Source organism: Bubalus bubalis, chromosome 19 (assembly GCF_019923935.1).
Source record: "Bubalus bubalis isolate 160015118507 breed Murrah chromosome 19, NDDB_SH_1, whole genome shotgun sequence".
In the NCBI taxonomy this organism is placed as follows: domain Eukaryota; kingdom Metazoa; phylum Chordata; class Mammalia; order Artiodactyla; family Bovidae; genus Bubalus; species Bubalus bubalis.
Window position 1 is genome coordinate 1201074 of NC_059175.1, and position 21862 is coordinate 1222935.

The 21862-nt window shown below is 40.5% G+C and overlaps 1 protein-coding gene across 1 annotated transcript in view; it reads right to left on the reverse strand.

Annotated features, from left to right (window-relative positions):
• Positions 1-5367: 5367 nt before the first annotated feature.
• Positions 5368-21862, reverse strand: part of LOC112580673 — a 90282-nt gene continuing 73787 nt past the window's right edge. The window contains exon 4 of the mRNA XM_044932732.2: positions 5368-6352. Coding sequence (XP_044788667.2) covers positions 6032-6352 — 321 coding nt within the window. The 3' untranslated portion in view covers positions 5368-6031. The remainder of the gene's footprint in view (positions 6353-21862) is intronic.

Below are 21862 nucleotides of genomic sequence, written 5' to 3' on the forward strand. Positions count from 1 at the left end.
CCTTGACACTAAAAAGCTTCTCAATAAATATGCTGAATTAAATTGAATCCCACAGATAAGGGGATCTGTCAGAGGCAGTGAAGACAAATAGTCTAAGCTAAAATCTATCACACTAAACAGGGTCTGGTCCTTCTCTCTGAAACAATGGATTGGGAAGCAGAGCCAGTCTGGGGTGCTGGCTGACTTTCCATCTCTGTTAACTGTGAAGGAGATAACTGGGATAAGCAAGGATGGAAAATTAAGAGGAAAGAATGGAAGGAAGCCAACTTCCTAGGCTTCAAAATGCTAAGCATTGCCTCTTAGAACAGTGTCCAAGTTAACTACTCATATTGCTCCCTTCTGTGCTGAATATACCAAATTCATTATACATTGCTTTTTAAATTGTTCTTGAGTCACTTTATGTGAAGATGCTTCTTTTCACCAATCATATTATAAATTTCAACTAGACATAACAACACTTATTTCCCCAGTAACTTTGAGAGACTTTAAGAACAAGGACCATGCCTCTTTATCATAATAAATGCATCTCAATAATAAGGACCATGACTCTATTTTCCCCCAGGAGAAAGATAATGCATAAAAATATTGTTTATCTATACTAAAAGTAGAGATACAAGACTACTTTGGGGTCTGAAGTCCACATCTGGTCGTAAACCTCATTTTCACACATTCCCTATCCATGCTATAGCCATGGTCCAATCATACTGAGAAGCTAGGCTATTTCACTTTGGCAAACCAACTTCAGCTCACCTAAAGCTTGTTTTCCAGGGAAATCCTGGCACAGCTTTTCTGGATGCAGACTCCCTGGCATGTTTTTCTGTCTTTAGGGAAAGTTCTCAGCATGTTCTGCCTCTGTTCAAACTGGCTGGGTGGAGTTAAAGTTAACAAGAGATTTGAAGAGTAGGCCAGGCAGGTGTGAGGGCCTCTTCCAGCCATCCAAATAATAGACAATCTTTTCAATTATTTTGGCTGGTGCCCATGTCTTGTTCCTCTCAGAGAGGAGGCTGGGATGGCTCAGCACTCCAAATTCCAAGACCCAATGTTACAGAGAGTGTAAAATAATTAGACCTGACTTAGAAGACTATTGTTATAAAGAACAGTCCAACTTCTCAACAACCACACTTAACTTACATTCTGTTCTAATAAAGTTTAATAAAAATTTCAAAACTGAAGATGGAAGGCCAAGAGGTTTAAGATAAAGATTAAAAAATGATGTTTGGTAAACTAAAACAAACATGGGATATCATTACTTGCCTAAATTAACAATTTTTTTAACTGATAATAGCCAGTTATTGGCAAAAGTATGAAAAAAAACCCAGTAATTCTCCCATACTTTTGGTATAAAATTTTAAAGGGCATTTTGGAAGTATCTATCAAAATTTACTGTAACTATGCTTTTCAACTCAGCAACTCCAGTTTCAATTATCTGTTCTTGAGAATTACATTCTCATGTACACAAAAATACACACTCAAGGATGCTCAATTCAGCATAAATTTTTCCTTTTTTAAAAAAAATTATTTATTTTAATTGGAGGCTAATCACTTTACAAGATTGTAGTGGTTTTTGCTATACATTGATATAAATCAGGCATAGGTGTACATGTGTTCCTCATCCTGACCCCCCTCCCACCGCCCTCCGCATCCCATCCCTCAGGGTTGTCCCAGTGCACTGGCTCTGAGTGCCCTGTTTCATGCATCACACTTGGACTGCTGATCTATTTCACATGTAGTAATATAAATGTATCAATGCTATTCTCTCAAATCATCCCACCCTCGACTTCTCCAAAAGAGTCCAAAAGTCTGTTCTTTATATCTGTGTCTCTTTTGCTGTCTTGCATATAGTGTCATCATTACCATCTTTCTAAATTCCATATACAAAAATTCAGCCTAATTTTTTAATATTCAAAAGTTATAATCTAAATCCTCATTAGTAAGAGTAAGGGAAAATTATTCCATATATCCACATTATGAAACACTATACCACAACTCAAAAGAATAGAGTCTCTCTGTATTATGACATTTTCTGAGAAATGCTGTTAAATAACAAAAACCACTGCAAGATAATATGGATAGATGATCACATTCATGCAAAAAGTAAATGAACCTTGGAACTCTATGTCTGTATACAAAATACACTTCTACAAGGCAGCACATCAAACTATTCACAGTATTAATGCTGGGACTCCAAGAAAGTGGTGAATAGGGAACAGTGAGAAACGGGCAAAGAGAGAATTTTAAATTTTATTTTATACTTGCTTTAAAATTTAATAAAAAGGAACATTAATGAAAACTCCATGTCTATATACATCATCTCTGGAAGTGAGGAGAGTTCAGATCTCTCTCAGAGGAAGTGTTTTTCTAGTCTGACCATGTGGTAGAATTACTTGAGGAATTTAAAAAAAAATTGTCTCAACTCAGTCTCTGTAGGAAGTAGAATGCTGAGACTTTATTTAGGTGGTACAATCATAGGACAGTGAAGGTGAAGGGATAAGAAAAGTGGGCAAAGAGATACAAATTAATGTTATACAGTATTTCTTTTTGATGCTCACACTTCACAAAAAGTACTGACAATACAGAGCAGTTGCTCAATAGGACTTCTCCAGATATGTAGGGAGCAGCTACACCTCAGAACAGTTGACAGAAGAGAGAAGAAGGGGAACCCAGATCCCCTCCATTAGCCAAGATTTGCCTCATGGTTAGGTGCCTCCCCTTACCATCAAGCCCAAGATTTCTGGGAGAAATATCAATAACCTCAGACACTCAGATATGTAGAGGATACCACCCTTATTGCAGAAAGTGAAAAAAAAAAAAAATTTAAGAGCCTCTTGATGAAGGTGAAAGAAGAGAGTGAAAAAGCTGGCTTAAAACAACATTCAAAAAATGAAGATCATGGCATTCAGTTCCATTACTTCATGGCAAATAGATGGGGAAACAATGGAAACTGTGACAGACTATTTTCTTGGGCTCCAAAATCACTGCAGATGGTGACTGCAGCCACGAAATTAAAAGGCACTCGCTCCTTGGAAGAAAAGCTATGACAAGCCTAGACAGCATATTAAAAAACAGAGACATCACTTTGCCAACAAAGGTCCATCTAGTCAAAGCTTTGGTTTTTTCACTAGACATGTGTGGATGTGAGAGTTGTACCATAAAGAAAGCTGAGCACTGAAGAATTGATGCTCTTGAACTCCAGGGTTGGAGAAGACTTTTGAGAGTGCCTTGGCCTAAAAGAAATCAACCCTCAATATTCATTGGGAGGACTGATGGCTGAAGCCAAAGCTCCAATACTTTGGCCACCTGATGCGAAGAGCCAACTCAGTAGAAAAGACCCTAATGCTGGGAAAGATTGAAGGCAGGAGGAGAAGGGGATGACAGACAATGAGATAGTTGGATGGCATCACTGATTCAATGGATATGAATTTGAGCAAGCTCTGGGAGATGATGAATAATAAGGAAGCCTGGCATGCTGCAGTCCATGGGGTCGCAGAGTCGGCATGACTGAGCAATTGAACAACAACAATCATCCAGCCCATGGCTACTTCAAGAAGTCATATCCCATGCCCTGAGGTTTGGCATTTTATCCAAATCTACATAAAAAGAGAAGAGACTTTGCAATAGCTGGAACTCAGCATATGGGTCATGAGATTCTTGCTCTTGGGATTTTATCTTGAGTGCCAGCCAGGGCAGGGGAGGTGGGAGTTGAAGAGATGGAGGTGGTGTGGGTGGGGTGTTCTGCAAGGATCTAGCAAAGATAAAAGTGGTACAACAAGGTCAGAGAGGCAAGAGCCTTCAGAAAGTTGAAGGAGATTAAGAAAAACTAAGATGGTACATAAAAGCTTCTGCCCACTGTAATTCTATGAACTACATAGAATTACAACCTATGAACTACAACCCTATGAACTACAGCCCGCCAGGCTCCTCTGTCCATGGAATTCTCCAGGCAAGAATACTGGAGTGGGTTGCAACACCCATCCAGGGGATCAAACCCATGTCTCCTGCACTGCAGGCAGATTCTTTACCATCTGAGCCTCTTAACCCTACTTATGACTAAGAAAATCAGAATGTCTGTAGACATATATTGTTTTAAAGTCTCCCTTGGTTATTCAAATATTCACCCAGCACTGAGAAACATTGCTCTAAAGCATCTATCAAAACAAACTTCCTGGAGCAAATTTCATATCATGGTGGCCTAATTTTTGTTTTTCCTTGCAACTAAAAAATAACAAAACTACCTAGATGGACATCTTGAGAGCCACTGTGCTTCAAAAGCTTAAGTTATTTCAGAGTAGTATTTCAGAATCTTCCAGTATTTCTGGAAGATACAAACATTTCATGACCTTGACTTCCTGTTAGTGAACAGGCCGCAGAAGTTCTTGATGCAAAACAATACAATTTTCCATTAGGTTACATTTAAACAGCAATTTTACAAAGGGTAGGGAGAAACAGCAGGTTCCTCAGCTGCCCTAAATAGGTTTTGTTTGAAAAAGAATAATCAGTTCACTGCCTTGGATTTGGAGGGCACATCCTTCCTCAAAATGAACAATGTCACATTTTATTTTCTCCATATAAATTGTGCTCTAACCATGTGCATCCAGATGAAACCAAAACATGAATAAAGTGATTTCCTGGACTTTTCCTAGATATATATTTCTTGGTACAAACCTCCGTCTTTTACATTTGTACTCAATCTATTGCATGCTGGTTTCTATATGGATAAAGAGGAAGAAACTGCTCTGAAAAGAAGTTAAATATTGCAGTCAAATGCAGCTTCATTAGATAGCCTAATATTATTTGAATGCCTTTGCCCCTCATTCCATTTCCCTACTCCCAGCTGCCCCTTTGTCAGTTCAACAATTAGAGTAAAACTTATCACAAGTGATGATGAACCTACCAAGAATAAAATATATAAGGAGTATCTTGAGAGATATGGCATTTAGATATATCCCTTTTGCTATCTGGTCACTATTTTCCCCATCTACAAATGAAGGAATAGGCCTTGATAATGTCTTTAGTCCTTTCAGTTCCGATATTTTACATTTCTAAATTCTTGGACCATTTCCCATATGAATCTGTCAACATACACACTTGGCTGTGAATTCTGCCCACAAAGTTTCCAAAGATTTAGTGGTCAAGAAAAATTATCTCAAAATAAAATAATCAAAATGTCTATTTAAAACAGGCGTGCATATTGGCTGCATTATATGTTGCAAAACAATATAGAAAAATGTAGAAACTTCCTCTGGGAACTTAAAATTCACTCTCTGTTATCAGCAGAGATAGAGGGAAAGGCAGTAATGACAAGAGAACCCAGATGTTGAAAAATGTATGCCAAGTAAATGTTTTAGAGTATATATTATGGTTTGGGGATTTTGAAGATTATTATTTATTGATGATAATCATGAACTAAATATGGATAAATTTTTTAAAATGACAAATAATAATGATGACCCAGTTATTTATATCTAAAGCATCTCTTTCAGTCTGTCTATACAAATCAGCCAAAAAGTTTGTGAGATCTGCAATTTAGATTCATTGAGTGTTAGGAAGGCTTTCTACAGAATACGCATGTGAGGATCATTATTCCTGCACTTTTTATTTCATGTTCTCATAAGACCATTTGTTTCTCCTTTCTGGTAATTTAAAAAAATCACTGGTAAAGATATTTAATAACTATCATTCCCTATGGGTTATGAGAATCATGAGAACAGAGGTAGAGGGTCTTATTTGCCTCTGGTTTCTCTGCAAACAGCACAGGGTCATGTATATAATGAATACCCATAAATATCTGTTACATCATTGTGTGAATAAGTCAATGAACAGATTATATCTACTTTCAGAAAAAGATTTGAGGTGGCTCACTATTAAGTATATGCTGACCATTTTAAGAAGGACACTGGATCAACAGCCTTGTAATGGTGCAGAAGGGGACTATAATTTGACCAGAACACTTGCCTAAAGATACTTACTGCTATTAAATACAAAATTTTAAGTCTGGGATATCTGGCAATTAAGTTATAAAAAGTAAACATCATTATGACCTTAATATAAAAGAAGCATACTGTTCTCTGCCTAAAGAGAAGAGCATGAAATCAGGACTCTTTTTATAAGTATCTTGAGGAATAACGACCAACATGATGGAAACATCTTCACTCACTTCATCTGAATGCAAAGCACACCAGTTATTCGGGCATCCAACAGACAGCCCGCCTTGACACACATTTTTCCCAGGTGAGTTGTGTTTGGCAAGCATTCCTTTAGCCTGTTTAGGGTTCTGTTCAATGCAAATCATTCTGATCCATGGCCTTTTGGTTGGGAATATTCTCAAGGACACTGAAATCAAGTAAGTGCTTTTCTGTGAAATGAGAGAGAACATTTTAAGGCTTTTGTGTCAAGTCAGAGGAAATTTTCATCATTTCTCTCAGCACATTATTGAAAATCAAATGTCCATTTTCAAATGTTTCACAAATGGCAATAACCACGAATAGGCTCATCCATAACTAGAATCACTCCAGTGCTCAAGGGCCCTACTGTCAAGATCTTCTTCCAGGGTAGTTTAAGCAGCTCTGAGTAAAATGGAACTCTGTTTTGATGAATTGTTTAATACAGTTTTAGGTAGATTCATGAATGGGAGAAAACATATTAGTTTTAATAGAGTACATGGTGGCACAGAGGAAAACTTCAATATTATTACTGCATGTGTAATTTTATTCAGTCCTTTCTTTAACCATGGGACATGAAGATTATTTCCACCGTACAGATAAACTCAGACACATACATATTAAGTAAACTGCCCAGGGTCACAGAACCAGTAAGTGACATATTAGTAATTTCAAGTCCAACTATTTCAAACTACAAATTCTAAGCCCTTTTTGTTATAAAATTCTTGCCTCCAAGAAATACAAGGTCTATTGTTTTTGAAATCCCTGAGTACCTGGCATGAATAACTTGGAAGACGAAAAACACTGCCTTTGACTATGAAGTATAGTTAACCCTTTAACAAATGACTAATTTTCCGAGCACATTTAGTAGTGCTGGAAAACAGTGGAAATTTCTGGTGATGTGTGCCATGTGATGTGTGCCACTTAGAAGAGCCTATCGATATGCATCAGTAAGGATGATTTTTGTTGCAAGTAATGTAAGTCCCAATTTAAAGTATCCTCAATAATAAGGAGGGTATGGACTATCTGGTAGATAACTACAGAGTTGGGGTTAGAGTTAATTCAGCATCTCAGCAATATCATCATGGCAGGGGCTCTGCCATCTTCAGCATGGTTGATAATATGCCTATCACATATATAATAATAATACTTGTTGAACTCCTATCATGTTCTGCTGCCGCTGCTAAGTCGCTTCAGTCATGTCCGACTCTGTGCGACCCCATAGACAGCAGCCCACCAGGCTCCCCCGTCCCTGGGATTCTCCAGGCAAGAACACTGGAGTGGGTTGCCATTTCCTTCTCCAATGCATGAAAATGAAAAGTGAAGCCGCTCAGTTGTGCCCAACTCTTAGTGACCCCATGGACTGCAGCCTACCAGGCTCCTCCGTCCATGGGATTTTCCAGGCAAGAGTACTGGAGTGGGGTGCCATCGCCTTCTCCAATCATGTTCTAGACAGTTCTAAATGTTATACAAGCATTTCAACTCAGCTGATTCTCTCAGCACTCCTATAAGATACCACTGTGTTGAAATAGATAAAGGCCCTTTATGGACATAAGATAGCTGCAACAATGCCAAATATCAAAGTGGACAAAATGACAACCAGGAATAAAGAAGGATGTTGTCTCCCATATGCTATTCTTTCCAGAAGCCACTGAGCAGACTTTCTCCAAGGTTCCATGCTCAAACTAATCACCAGCAAGAGGAATGGAAATTATCACAATTATCTTGAACAAATCATGACTCACGTAAGTTCCTCTGGAGTGGAGGCCACCCCACACCTGATTTCTTCAAGCACATGGCCACCAAGGGAGGTGACACCCAAATGAAAGCTGGACTCAGATGCTACAACCAACTTCTTCATCTTCACCTGGATAGGGAACATCCTTAGACACCTTCAAAGCTGACAGGTTTCTCATAAAAGATGGGCACACTGGATATATTTAGAGGTCCTGTTCCTTGGTAAATACTAGAAGTAATCTGCTTGAGCAACTGTAGAAGTTCTAAAGAAAGCCAGGATCTGAGTTTTAACAAAAAAAGTATGAGCTCTTTCAGGAGACAAAAGTCAAGGTCTGAGTTTCACCAGTACAGCATGACTTGAAGTAATACCATTTGGAGTTCACAGAGGTGAGGAAAGAAGCCCCAGTGTGATTGTAAAGAGTGCTGCAGAACAGGAAACATTCCTGGCGGGCGACATCATGCTGTATTAGGTAGATTTACTACATATCCCTGCCACCATGCCTCCAGCAATGGCAGAACTCCCTCAATCTGCACTAAGATGCATGTATGTTTTTGTGTAGCAGCTAAAAATATGTGCGTCTTCAGAAAGAGCAGGTACGTGGGTAAATGTGTGTAGAAATTTCCCCAAAACTGCAGGTGCCTTACTGTTGACTGAATTGTATCCCCTCAAAATTTGTATGTTCAAACTCTAACACCCCATACCTCAGAATGTGATTCTATCTAGAGATAGGCCTCTAAAGAGGTAATTAAGATAAAATGATGCCAGACTTCTTACAAGAGGAGGAGGATGGAACACAGAAACAATGACTGAGAAAAGACCTTGTGAACAAGCGGGAGCAGACATCCATTCACAAGCCTCAGAATGAAACCTCTGAGAAACCTCTGAATGAAATCACCCTTGCCAACGTCTTGATATTAGACTAGCCTACAGAACTGTGAGAAAATAAATTTCTATTGCTTAAGCCATTTAGTCTGTGATATTTGTGAGAGCAGCCCTAGCAAACTAACACACCTATCAGTTTGTACAAGATAAAAGTGTATACAAAATACATCATATATGGAATGTTGGCTTTTTACAAATGACTGGTTCTTCCTTAAATCTTTCCTCCTAAATATATTTCAGAATGAAAGATAATGTAGTTGAGTAATAGCCGCTTGACTGGTTTAGCTATTTTAACTGAATCAGATAAACTCTGAAGCCAATTGGGAGTGTTGTGCAAAAATTAATATTTTAAACAGCCCTAATATGTGACCCAGGCAATATCTTTCCTCCTAAGCTCTGACTCTTGAATCTATTAAAACATTTTGGTCACCAACAAGGACGTAAAACTTACCTCCTCCTCCCACAAAGAAATTAGAAGATTTCACTGGAGAGATGAGAGGTGATGTGGAAACTAGTTTAATTATTCTGCAAAGAATATATCAAAACTTTCTTTTAGCCTTTCTATTCTCCCTTACATCTTTTCTAAAGATTGACAGCTTTGGAAGTCATCTCTCTTTTGCTTCCCTAACACCGCTCATGCTGAAGGTTCACCTACTCTGGATGCCCCCAGAAAAGCCAAATCCCCAATTGCCTCTTCCCTACTTAGCAGAAAAACTTTTCTCTCTTCCTCTGAAAACCTGGATGCCGGATGATAATACCAAGGCCCTGAGACTCCAAAGTGAATTTATCAGTGCATTTTCTCAAAAAAGCCAATGTTTCATTATAAGAAGTTCTGATACCAGCTGTTGAGATAATAAAATTATTTTCCTATCTTTACTCATAAAAAAAATAAAAAGAAAGCAAATAAAAGAAAGAAAATGTAGCTGAATACAAGATACTCCTATTTCCTTGTGTCAGAGAGGAAAGAGGCTTGTGTTTTGTGGTCTAAATAACAAGGACAAGCCTAGAAAACGAAAATAAGCAAAATCACATAGCTGTGCCTAAGGGTCAGCTAATCCCATTTCCAGAGACAGAAAAAAACATTGCTGCTTTCCTTTTGAATTAACATTAACTTACATTGCAAGCGCACACGCGCGTGCGCACACACACACACACACACACTTTATATTTAGAAATGTTTTAGCCCTGACTTCTCTGCAGGGGTAAGTGCCTTAATTTCCTGCAAATCATTGTTAAGTGTCTAGACAGGAGAAGTGGAAGCAAAGATAAGAGATCCTGAATTTCAACAGAGGGCCATCAAGCTAAATCCAACTCAGCTGTGCTTTTTCACTTGGCAACAAGTGATAACCCTGATAGCCACATTATCTTCCCTGTTGCCTTTGACTTCTGATAAGAAAGAGGAAAGTGGGAAACAATGATGAGTGTTAATGATAAACACCCCTGGCCATGTATTTTCCTCGGTCTTTTACAGTTAACTGAACTTCAGAGGAATCCCAAACCCTACAGGTCTGTCTGGTATCTGGAGAGGTTTATGAGCATTTGAAACTACAGATTAAGATGAACAATACTTTAAAGGGTTTATGACTTGTATAGTGCCTTAATTTTAAATATATTTAAGTCAATCAAAGTCAATCAAACATGCTTTGCAGAAATTCCTAAAGTCTAAATATACTTTGTGAAAGAAGGTTTTGCAGTGTCTTAATCTTTAAGAACTGGGCATGACCTCAGAAGTCAGGATCATCCTATACATATATATTAAATTCACTGTGAGAATACCTGAGATCAGTATAAAAGTTTCTTCTCTTGGAAAGATTCAGAGAATACCCTCCCTAAGGACCCAATCTTTGGCTGTGTTACATGAACATATAATTTATCCAATCCAATCCTCATTCAATCATACATTCATCAACCCCTTCCTTGGGTGTCTTACTGAATAGGGTAGGGGTTAAGTGGGTGGGTAGTGGCATAAAAACTAAGTGGAGTTTTTACTTAGATAAAATTTAGAACAAATAATGATTCCACTATCCACCCTAGTTTAGAACTCTGTGAATCATTACTGTTCACTAGCTATGTGAATCTGAGCAAGTTATTTAGCCTCTTCTGCCTCAGTTTTCCTATCTGTAAAACAGGGATACTGACAAGTCTTATCTCTCAGGATTGCTGTGAGGGTTAGAGAGTTATAGTTGCAAAACACTTAGGATAGCATTCGGCATATAGTAATGAAGTTTAATTATCACTATTTTAAGTGCAAAATAGCACTCTTTAATCAAAAGAGGAAAAGATGAAAATAATTTTATAGGGATGATGGCAAAGAAGAGAAATTCACCAACTACTTAATTTAAGAAATAAGAAAACACAGTGGTACACAGTTTATTTCTAGGACTTGTCTAGATATTAATATAATTATAATAAGCTTCAACAGTAACTTGCACAATAGCACTAACTTAGGTAAAACATAGACCAAATAATCAAACAGTCTGGTTTGAAGGATGGTACTAGTCCAAAGAAAAGAGAGGTCACTATGGACTGAAGGGGCCAGACAAGATTTCATGGAGGAGGCATGACTTTTCCTGGGCCGTGTTGAATAAGCAGGATATGGATGAGCAGCTGGAGAAGGAGTTTACTGAGGGAACAGCATTAAAATCAGAGAAGTGGGAACCACTGTGACACAGGCTGCACCGTATTATTTTTTAATCAGTCTAGGAAGAAGACTTGCCATCATCCTCATTCTCTGCCTTACAGCTTAAAGGCAGAACTCGACACAAAGGTCCAGGCCGCCTCTGAGTTCCTCCTTTCCAGTAGATCTTATACAATCTACCCCAACTCAACCTGCTTTCAACACCACTGCCTTCTTGTCTCTACCCTTTTCCTAACCATCAGTGTCCATCTCAATTTCAACTATATCCCCATTCTTTTCGGGTAAAACCAAATTTCTTAGTCCAATACTCAATGCCCTTTACAATCTGACTCTAAATTGCCTTTGGTTGCATCCCCCAGTATAGTGTGAACTCTGTGCGTCCATTTAATATGTGGATTTTTTCAATGGTAAATACTATAGTACCACACAATCTCAGGCTGGTTGAATCTGAGAACGCAGAGCTATGGATACAGAGGAAGTGAAGTGCATATACAGAGGGCCAGCTATAAGTTATATGCAGATTTCTGACTACACAGACATGGTTGTTTGCCCCTAAGCCTAGAGTTTTTCAAGGGCCAGCTATATACCTTGCCCCTTTTTTTCTCACAATTCTTCCATCTAATCTTTCTTTCACACTTCTGTCAAACTCGGATATGAATTTACCTCCATTCTCTTCCTAACCATCTTATAATTATTATATCTGTGCATAATTTGTGAACTTTCTGGATCTCTGCCAATTTTCTAATTCAGTTAAATTTTTTGCTGACTTTCCAATCTCTTCACTAACTTCCTTAACCACCACATTTTCTCTCTCATGCCCACAGAACACATCTGTTCCATTTACCAAGCAAGCAAATTTGCAGTATTCTTTCAGCTAGAATTTTATATTATTATTTAAATTGGTGTCGGTGGGTTAGTCACTAAGTTGTGCCCAACTCTTGTGACCCTATGGACTATAGCCCACCAGGCTCCTCTGTCCATAAGATTTCCCAGGCAAGAATACTGGAGTGGGTTGCCATTTCCTTCTCCAGGGGATCTTCCTGACACAGGGATCTTCCCAACCCAGGGGTTGAAACCAGGTCTCCTGCATTGCGGGTGGTCTCCTACATTGCAAGTGGATTCTTTACCAACTGAGATAGCATCACTGACTCAACGGACTCAGTGGACATGAGTTTGAGCAAACTCCAGGAGATAGTGAAAGACAGGGAAGGCTGGCATGCTGTAGTCCAGTCCAGTTCAGTTCAGTTCAGTTGCTCAGTCATGTCTGACTCTTTGCAACCCCATGGACTGCAGCACACCAGGCTTCCCTGTCCATCACCAACTCCTGGAGCCTACTCAAACTCATGTCCATTGAGTCTGTGATGCCATCCAAACATCTCATCCTCTGTCATCTCCCTCTCCTCCTGCCTTCAATCTTTCCCAGCATCAGGGTCTTTTCCAATGAGTCAGTTTTTTGCATCAGGTGGCCAAAGTACTGGAGTTTCAGCTTCAGTATCAGTCCTTCCAGTGAATATTCAGGACTGATTTCCTTTTGGATGGACTGGTTGGATCTCCTTGCAGTCCAAGGGACTCTCAAGAGTCTTCCCCAACACCACAATTCAAAAGCATCAATTCTTCGGCACTCAGCTTTCTTTATAGTCCAACTCTCACATCCATACATGACTACTAGAAAAACCATAGCTTTGAATAGATGGACTTTTGTTGGCAAAGCAATGTCTCTGCCTTTTAAAACACTGTCTAGGTTGGTCATAATTCTTCTTCCAAGGAGCAAGAATCTTTTAATTTCATGGCTGAAGTCACCATCTGCAGTGATTTCGGAGTCCAAAAAAATAAAGTCTCTCACTGTTTCCATTATTTTCCCATCTATCTGCCATGAAGTGATGGGACCAGATACCATGATCTTAGTTTTCTGAATGATGAGTTTTAAGCCAATGTTTTCATTCTCCTCTTTCACTTTCATCAAGAGGCTCTTTAGTTCTTCACTTTCTGCCATAAGGATGATGTCATCTGCATATGTGAGGTTATTGATATTTCTCCTGGCAATCTTGATTCCCACTTGTGCTTCATCCAGTCTGGTACATCTGCATGATGTACTCTGCATATAAGTTAAATAAGTACGGTGACAATAGACAGCCTTGACATACTCCTTTCCCGATTTGGAACCAGTTTGCTGCAGTCCATGGGCCTCCAAAGACTTGGACACAATGTAGTTTTGCTGAGCAACAACATTTCAGTCGGAGGGAGGTTAGCTAATTTTTAAATTGAGATCTTAGCTTCCAATCTGGGTAGTAGGTTCCTTCAAATCGCAACTTGTATCTGACTCTTCTTGCGAGCACAGTAGTTGATAAACTACTAGAGATGACAAGAACCTGGAAGGTCAATTTACAAGACTAATTTATTAAACTACCCAAATGAGGACAAGAAAAGCATAAGGAAAAAGATAAGAGTTCAAGATTGGTAGGTTATAGATAAGGTTCCCTGGAAAATATACCATGAGATGCTGAGGTTTTTATTGCTGGTGTGTTGTTTTATTGTTGTTGTTGCTTTTGTTCTGAAACTTGTACTCAGGAAGTTACTACTCTTGGGCTCAATAACCCTGGGACATGAGGAACAAGGGTGAAGGATGACGACTGGGCAAAGGAAAAAGTGAGAGGTTAAACTGTGCTGCACCTGTAAGAGGATCTTCAGTCAAGTTCATGGGGAGCTCTGGACTGGGATGGCCATTGAAGCAAAAGGGCCAAGTCTTGGTACATCCACTTAGACCACTCTTTGAATGTGTACTGGATCTTTGAACGTGTACTGGACCTGAGGGAAGGGAATAACTTTGAGCAAGGCTGTTCTTGGCAGTTCCTGGGGAGGGATGCTGCGGTGAGCTGTCAGGAGCCAGCACTCCTTGGCTTGGTCCTAAAGGCAGAGCTAGTGCTTTACCACAGTATTCGCCACTGTGTTGGGTAAGATGATAGCATGAGGTGCTGGCCTTCTCATTTCCACCTCTGTGCCTGCCACTCAGCTCTGCCTGGGATTATTCTCTTCTCTGGCTGTTATTTCCTACATGCCTGACCTGACTATCCATGTTCATCTGCAGATCAAAAATCAAGTCCTTAATAAGTCATCTCTTTCCGGCAATTTTTCCTTCCACTTATCACAAAGAAAATTGCAAACTGTTTATTTACTGGCCTGGCAACTAATCAGTGTCCAAATCATCAGCATTCGCTCTGGAATTAATAAGGAACTATTCCATCAGATGTTTTCTAGAATCTCAAGTGAAGGGCCTCTATAGAGATTGAGCTTTCACTGGATCTATTCTAGCTGAAACTGATAGGATAGCCTGAAGTTTTAGCCCTTCCCAGAAACAGCAGCTGACCAAACACAGAAATATCACAAAACCAACAAGGAAGCGCTTGTGTGAGAAAGACTGGCTTAGCAAAGGGAGACAAGGAGACAGCCTGCACTAACGTGCTGATCCGTGGCCGCCTCCAAGAGCTGACGGTTTTCACCTGGGTGGCCCTTCCTCCAGTCCATCACCCCGACACTGCCACTTCTCATATTTACATCTTTTGTTATTGATGATAATGACGGTGATGATATGAGAAATTTAACAAATACAGAAAAAAAACAAGAATAATGAAACAAACATTTAGGTGTCCGCATCCCAAAACTCACTATTGTTAACTTTTTGCTATATTTTCTTCTCTGTTTTTTAAATTAAAAAAAAAGTTATAGATATAATTAAAATTATCTCTTTTGCTACTTTCCATAGTCAAAATCATGATTTTTAATGTGCATCTTTCCTGCTCATTTTTAATAATTTTAAATGCATATGTTAGTATCCATGAAAGTGCAAAACACTGTCATGCATGATTTTCAAGTTGACATAAATGGTATACTGTATTGCACTTTGCTCTTCTTCATTAACTCTTTTTGAGAATTTTTCATATCACTTTATACAGATTTAGTTCATTTTTAACTGCTTATGATAGTTCATCTAAGAATCATGTTACAATTGATTTATTTGTCCTTATACTGATGGACACTGAAGTAGTTTTCAAGCTTCTCCTTTTTGTGCATTTTTTTTCTGACTTCCTTGACAGCTCAGAATGAATGAAAGGTCTTTTTTTTTTTTTTTTTTTAATTTCTTGCTGAGATTGACCAGGCCTCCAGAGAAGAATTCCTGCTATATCTTTGTTCTTTGCCCTTCTCCCTCAGTCCTGACAAATACCAGGTGCTGGTTTCAAGAATTCTCATTGTTTTCTGAGTTGGTTCTGCCAACAGTTTTCAATCCTAGCCAGACCTAAGGAACAGATTATAGAAGTGATGACTATGGGCAAAATTAATACAGTTCACTGGGCCTCAAAATAAAATTGGAGTTACCTCTGGAAATTTATCCCAAGAAAATAATTCAAAGAAGAAAATTCATCTATACACATGAAGATTTTCATTATAAAACTGTTTTTAAGATTTATTTACTATTTTGGTTGCACTGGGTCTTCGTTGCTTTGCACAGGTCTTCTCTAGTTGCAGCAAGTAGGGGCTAGTCCTTGCTGGGGTGCATGGGCTTCTTATTGTGGTGGCTTCTCTTCCTGTGGGGTGGGCTCAGTAGTTGCAGCATGCTGGCTCAGCAGCTGTGGTGCATGGGCTTCATTGCCCCATGGGTGACATGTGGAACCTTCCTGGATCAGTGATCGAACTTGTGTCCCCCGCACTGGAAGGTGGACTCTTATCCACTGTGCCACCAGAGAAGTCTTATAAAACTGTTTTTAATAGGAAAATATGAAACATAATCAAAATAGTCATAATGCGTATCCTTATATAAATCACAGCATATTGACTCAATAGAGTATTATTCATTCTTTTACAATGATGATTCTGAAAACTCCATATTACATGGGATAAGTGAAATTGCTGTATCTAACTCAAAATAGTTGAATATCAGCACTTTCACATGATACAAACTAAGACTAACAGAGAAGGACAGATGATGGTATAATAGCTAAAACATGTATAAAGCCCAGGTGGCTCAGTAGGTATGGAATCTGCCTGCAATGCAGGAAACACAGGAGACGCAGGTTCGATACCTGGGTAGGGAAGATCCCCTGGAGGAGGAAATGGCAACCCACTCCAATATTGTTGCCCAGAAAATCCCATGGACAGGGGAGCTTGGTAAACTACAATCCAAAGGGTTGCAAAGAGTCAGACACGACTGAGTGACTAAGCACACATGCAAAATTACATCTACAGTATGTGAAAATGCACCTGCATTTGGATAAGAACTTGAAAGAAGCACAACAAATTAAAAATGGTTATACTGAGGAAGGAGAGTGGAAGAGAACTAAAATTTATTAAAATTACATGTGCAAGACCTTATCTATATTATTATTTTAACAAACACACAGGAAACCTTTATTATTCCCATCTATAGATGGGGAAGAGCTTCCCTGGTAGCTCACCTGGTGAAGAATCCTCCTGTAATCAGAACACCTCAGTTCAATTCCTGGGTCACGAAGTTCCCCTGGAGAAGGGATAGGCTACCCAGTCCAGTATTTTTGGGCTTCCCTGGTGGCTCAGTCAGTAAAGAATCCACCTGCAATGTGGGAGACCTGGGTTTGATCCCTGGGTTGGGAAGATCCCCTGGAGGAGGGCATGGCAACCCACTCCAGTATTCTTGCCTGGAGAATCCCCAGGGACAGAAGAGCCTGATGGGCTTCAGTCCATGGAGTCACAAAGAGTGGGACAAAAATGAATGACTAAGCACAGCACAGCACATAGATGGGGGAATGGTGGTTAAGAGTTATTAAGTAAGTAGTTTAGTGTCAAGTCGATCGGAGAAGGCAATGGCACCCCACTCCAGTACTCTTGCCTGGAAAATCCCATGGACGGAGGAACCTGGAAGGCTGCAGTCCGTGGGGTCGCTAAGAGTCGGACACGACTAAGCGACTTCACTTTCACTTTTCCCTTTCATGCATTGGAGAAGGAAATGGCAACCCACTCCAGTGTTCTTGCCTGGAGAATCCCAGGGACGGGGGAGCCTGGTGGGCTGCCATCTCTGGGGTCGCACAGAGTCGAACACGACTGAAGCAACTTAGCAGCAGCAGCAGCAGCAGTTTAGTGTCAAGTCGATAGTCCTAGAGCTAGAATCTGTATCCAGGCCTCTTCCACTCCAAAGCCTGTGCTCTACCCATATTCCTCTCTAGATGAAAGAACATCCTTTCTTTATAGTTCTCATATTGTTATTTGTATAAGTATAAATTCAAATTAAAAATTCCCAAAGGTTATGAGGATAAGGAAGACAGGTTAGAAAACATCTCTCCCTGGTCCCAACTGATCTAGAGAGATAGGGCACCTACTAGAATCATTCTTTGATCTTCTAAGCTTGCCCTTAGGGCTCCTGGTATAGAACAGTCGCTGCTGGTGAGAGGGTGACAATCAACAGACAAAGCCAATTGAGTTGGGAATGGGATAAGCCATGTACTGCCTAAGGCCACTTGATCAAAGCTCTTGAACAAAGAGACCTCAACTATTATATGAAGCTGTTGAGAGTAAGCTGAAAACCATTTGCAGGCATGTGGGTGTTCTCAAGGAGACACTTCCAAATTCCAGCCCCAGTCAATTAACAGAGGGACACTAGTCTGGGAGTCAGGACTCCTGGGGTCCCCAGTACAGCTCCTGAGAAGATGTGTACCCCTGGGCAAGTCACCCAGGTGCCAGTTCTATCATACTCAACATGAAAGGGTTTGACTCTTCCAGCACTAAGTGTTTCTTTGGCTCTTTCTTTCTACCCGGAAAGAAGAGTTCCACAGTCCACTACTGGAGAAATCGTTATGTCAGACGTCTGAAGGAAGTGCTTATTCCTCTTACCTTCACCCTTTCAGAAAAGGGGGGACCTTCCACCAACAATTCTGTTCTTCTGCCCACCGACTCCTGTCATCATCACCTCCCTCTCTAGCGAGTTTCAAGAAAGGCCGTATCCTGGGTCTAGTGCATGGAAATACTCTGCTATAAAGGTGGCATGCAGGCGCCACCAACTCTCAGTGAAGCCCACCTGCCAGCAAGTAGGCAGGGCTGCACTTTGTGCTCCTGCTCTCAGGCAGAAAGCATATGAGGTCAGGCTGCAGCTCTGCCTCCAAGGGAAAACCTAGAGACACAGACGTTCTGTCTGACAGTTACCATCTACAGCCCTCCAGGTAACCAGCTGGCTAAACAGACCCCAGAGTTTAAACTTGGGGTGTGGGGAAGAGGAAGAAGCATGATGCCCCATTATAATATCAAGATCAGTCTGTATATTCCAGCAGTTTCAGTGGGGCCAAACTGGGGGTTCATAAGCTGATCCTGGAATTTGATCTTCTTCAAGTTCCTTGTATCTGTTTGCCACTGCTTGAAAAAAAAAGGTTAATTTGCATCCCAAAACCTCAAATACAGAACCAAAATCTAGAAGAAAAACCAGCTCAGGATCAGGCATAACCTCCTCATCAAACTGTTAGTGTGAAAATGAGAGAATGAAAGGATCAGAAGAGAGATGGGATAAAAGTGGATGGCAGAACTGAAGCAACATTATGCAATTAAGCTCTGGGAGAAAGAGAGCTAAATTAAAAATAAGAATGCCAAACTGAACTTCGGGGTCTCAGGAGAGACCGAGATATGGGTCAGTAAACCAAAGACCAGCCAGGGATGTGTTCTGTTCCCAGAGCACCAGTACACAAGTAAACAGACTGGGGGTGAGAGCTATAACTTTGTTCATGGGGCTGCGCTGGGAAGTGGGAGGGCAGGATGGACAGATGCCTATACACCCTTGCACCTGAAATCAAATGCCACCATCACCAGACTGTAGACAAAGCTAAACCATATATGCCCTCAGGTTTTCAAAGAGCAGAACAGATATCATAATAGCAGCAACTGGGTTGTTGGGAGCATTTAATGAGATAATCCATGTAAATTCCTAGCACACCTAGTGCTCTGAAAACACCATGGTCCCCTCCTATCACTAGATGGTAGGTTCCAAGAGGCCAGGAGCCAGAACTCCATTTGCTAATTGGTGGATCCCCAAAGCCTAACACAGTATCTCAGAGAATATTTACTATTGGTGCTGACACTATGGTATTAGAGAAGAGACTGGAAGAAACATTAGTTCCCTCTTCATCCTCCCCAGATCACTTTCCCCCTCACTGAAGCAAGCTAAATACACAGCAGAGGGACAGCAGTGAATTTCCCCCACTACTTCAGGAATCACCACCGTAGAGGCAAATGGAAGCCAACCTAAACTAACCCAGCTGAAGTCTCGGTCTGACTCTTATTCCCCACACAGGGCCAGCAAGGCAGCGTACTACACACTGCCTTTATTTGACTGATATGATTTGATCTGATTAATTCTATTCCATTTGATTGATTTTCAAATCCCTTTCTTATTTTCACTCCAAGTTCCCTAAAATGCAAGCGAGAGAGAACAACCACATCCTAGGAGACAAATTTTAATATTAGAATAAGTGCATTTACTTGGTTGAGAGGGGCTGGAGAAGAGGCCTCTATTGGAATAAAGACTAAAGGAAGAAATGCTTTTTCCAATTTAGATAACTTACTTTTTGAGAAGAAAATTTATCCACTTTCTTATATCCAGACTAAACAGTTGGCGATGAGGGGTTTTGGTTCTGGACTCCTGCCAATTAGAAGGAAAATTTAGTATTATTTGTGGTAGAACAGAGCTAGTACCCTGTTTAAATTCCCATTATCATTTAGGACCTGGATTCTAGGTAGGCGACATACAAACTCTTTACTGTTCACACTAATTCACTATCTTGTAGCCCCTGAGTTGCCATGATCACACAAAGACTTTAGTGGCCAGGACCCAGGTGACCACCTCCAGGCTGGTGTAGCATCAGGAGCATCTTGGATGATTAACAGATGTTCAGTCAAGTTTAAACATTGAGGTTGTCTGTCTAGACAGCTAGTCAAACTTCTTCACATGTCCCAAGAGCCCTGCCCTGACTCTCCCTGGCTCCAGCTGTGGGGATGATTGACATTTTGGACCTCTTAGAGACATACACTTTCTAAACATGAGTCTTGAAGTGAGGGAATGGGGAACTGAATGAGGACTGCAGGGCCCCACTAGTGAAGGAACTTGTTTCAAACCCCTCAGCCTGCGGCTGAATACGACCTCGAGCCTCGGTCTGTGGACACTAAGACCAGTGCTATTCCCATTAAATGACATGAATATTGATAAATATCTTACATTTTCCTCACACTTAACAAAGTCTGTGAAAACAGAATTTAATAATACACTTCTGCATCTGCCAGTGGGCATTACAGGCACTTACAGGTTTCTACCCTTTAGAAGCACATATTTTTAAAATGTCAACAACTGTCCAGGAGGCAGTTCAGTTCAGTTCAGTCGCTCAGTCGTGTCCGACTCTAAGCGACCCCATGAATCGCAGCACGCCAGGCCTCCCTGTCCATCACCAACTCCCAGAGTCTACTCAGACTCATGTCCATCGAGTCAGCGATGCCATCCAGCCATCTCATCCTCTGTCGTCCCCTTCTCCTCCTGCCCCCAATCCCTCCCAACATCAGAGTCTTTTCCAATGAGTCAACTCTTCTCATGAGGTGGCCAAACTACTGGAGTTTCAGCTTGAGCATCATTCCTTCCAAAGAAATCCCAGGGCTGATCTCCTTCAGAATGGACTGGTTGGATCTCCTTGCAGTCCAAGGGACTCTCAAGAGTCTTCTCCAACACCACAGTTCAAAAGCATCAATTCTTCGGCACTCAGCCTTCTTCACATACATACATGAGCACAGGAAAAACCATAGCCTTGACTAGACGGACCTCTGTTGGCAAAGTAATGTCTCTGCTTTTGAATATGCTATCTAGGTTGGTCATAACTTTTCTTCCAAGGAGTAAGCATCTTTTAATTTCATGGCTGCAGTCACCATCTGTAGTGATTCTGGAGCCCAGAAAAATAAAATCTGACACTGTTTCCACTGTTTCCCCATCTATTTCCCATGAAGTGATGGGACCGGATGCCATCTTCGTTTACTGAATGTTGAGCTTTAAGCCAACTTTTTCACTCTCCACTTTCACTTTCATCAGGAGGCTTTTTAGTTCCTCTTCACTTTCCACCATAAGGGTGGTGTCATCTGCATATCTGAGGTTATTGATATTTCTCCCGGCAATCTTGATTCCAGCTTGTGTTTCTTCCAGCCCAGCATTTCTCATGATGTACTATGCATATAAGTTAAATAAGCAGGGTGATAATAGACAGCCTTGATGTACTCCTTTTCCTATTTGGAACCAGTCTGTTGTTCCATGTCCAGTTCTAACTGTTACTTCCTGACCTGCATACAGATTTCTCAAGAGGCAGGTCAGGTGGTCTGGTATTCCCATCTCTTTCAGGATTTTACACAGTTTATTGTGATCCACACAGTCAAAGGCTTTGGCATAGTCAATAAAGCAGAAATAGA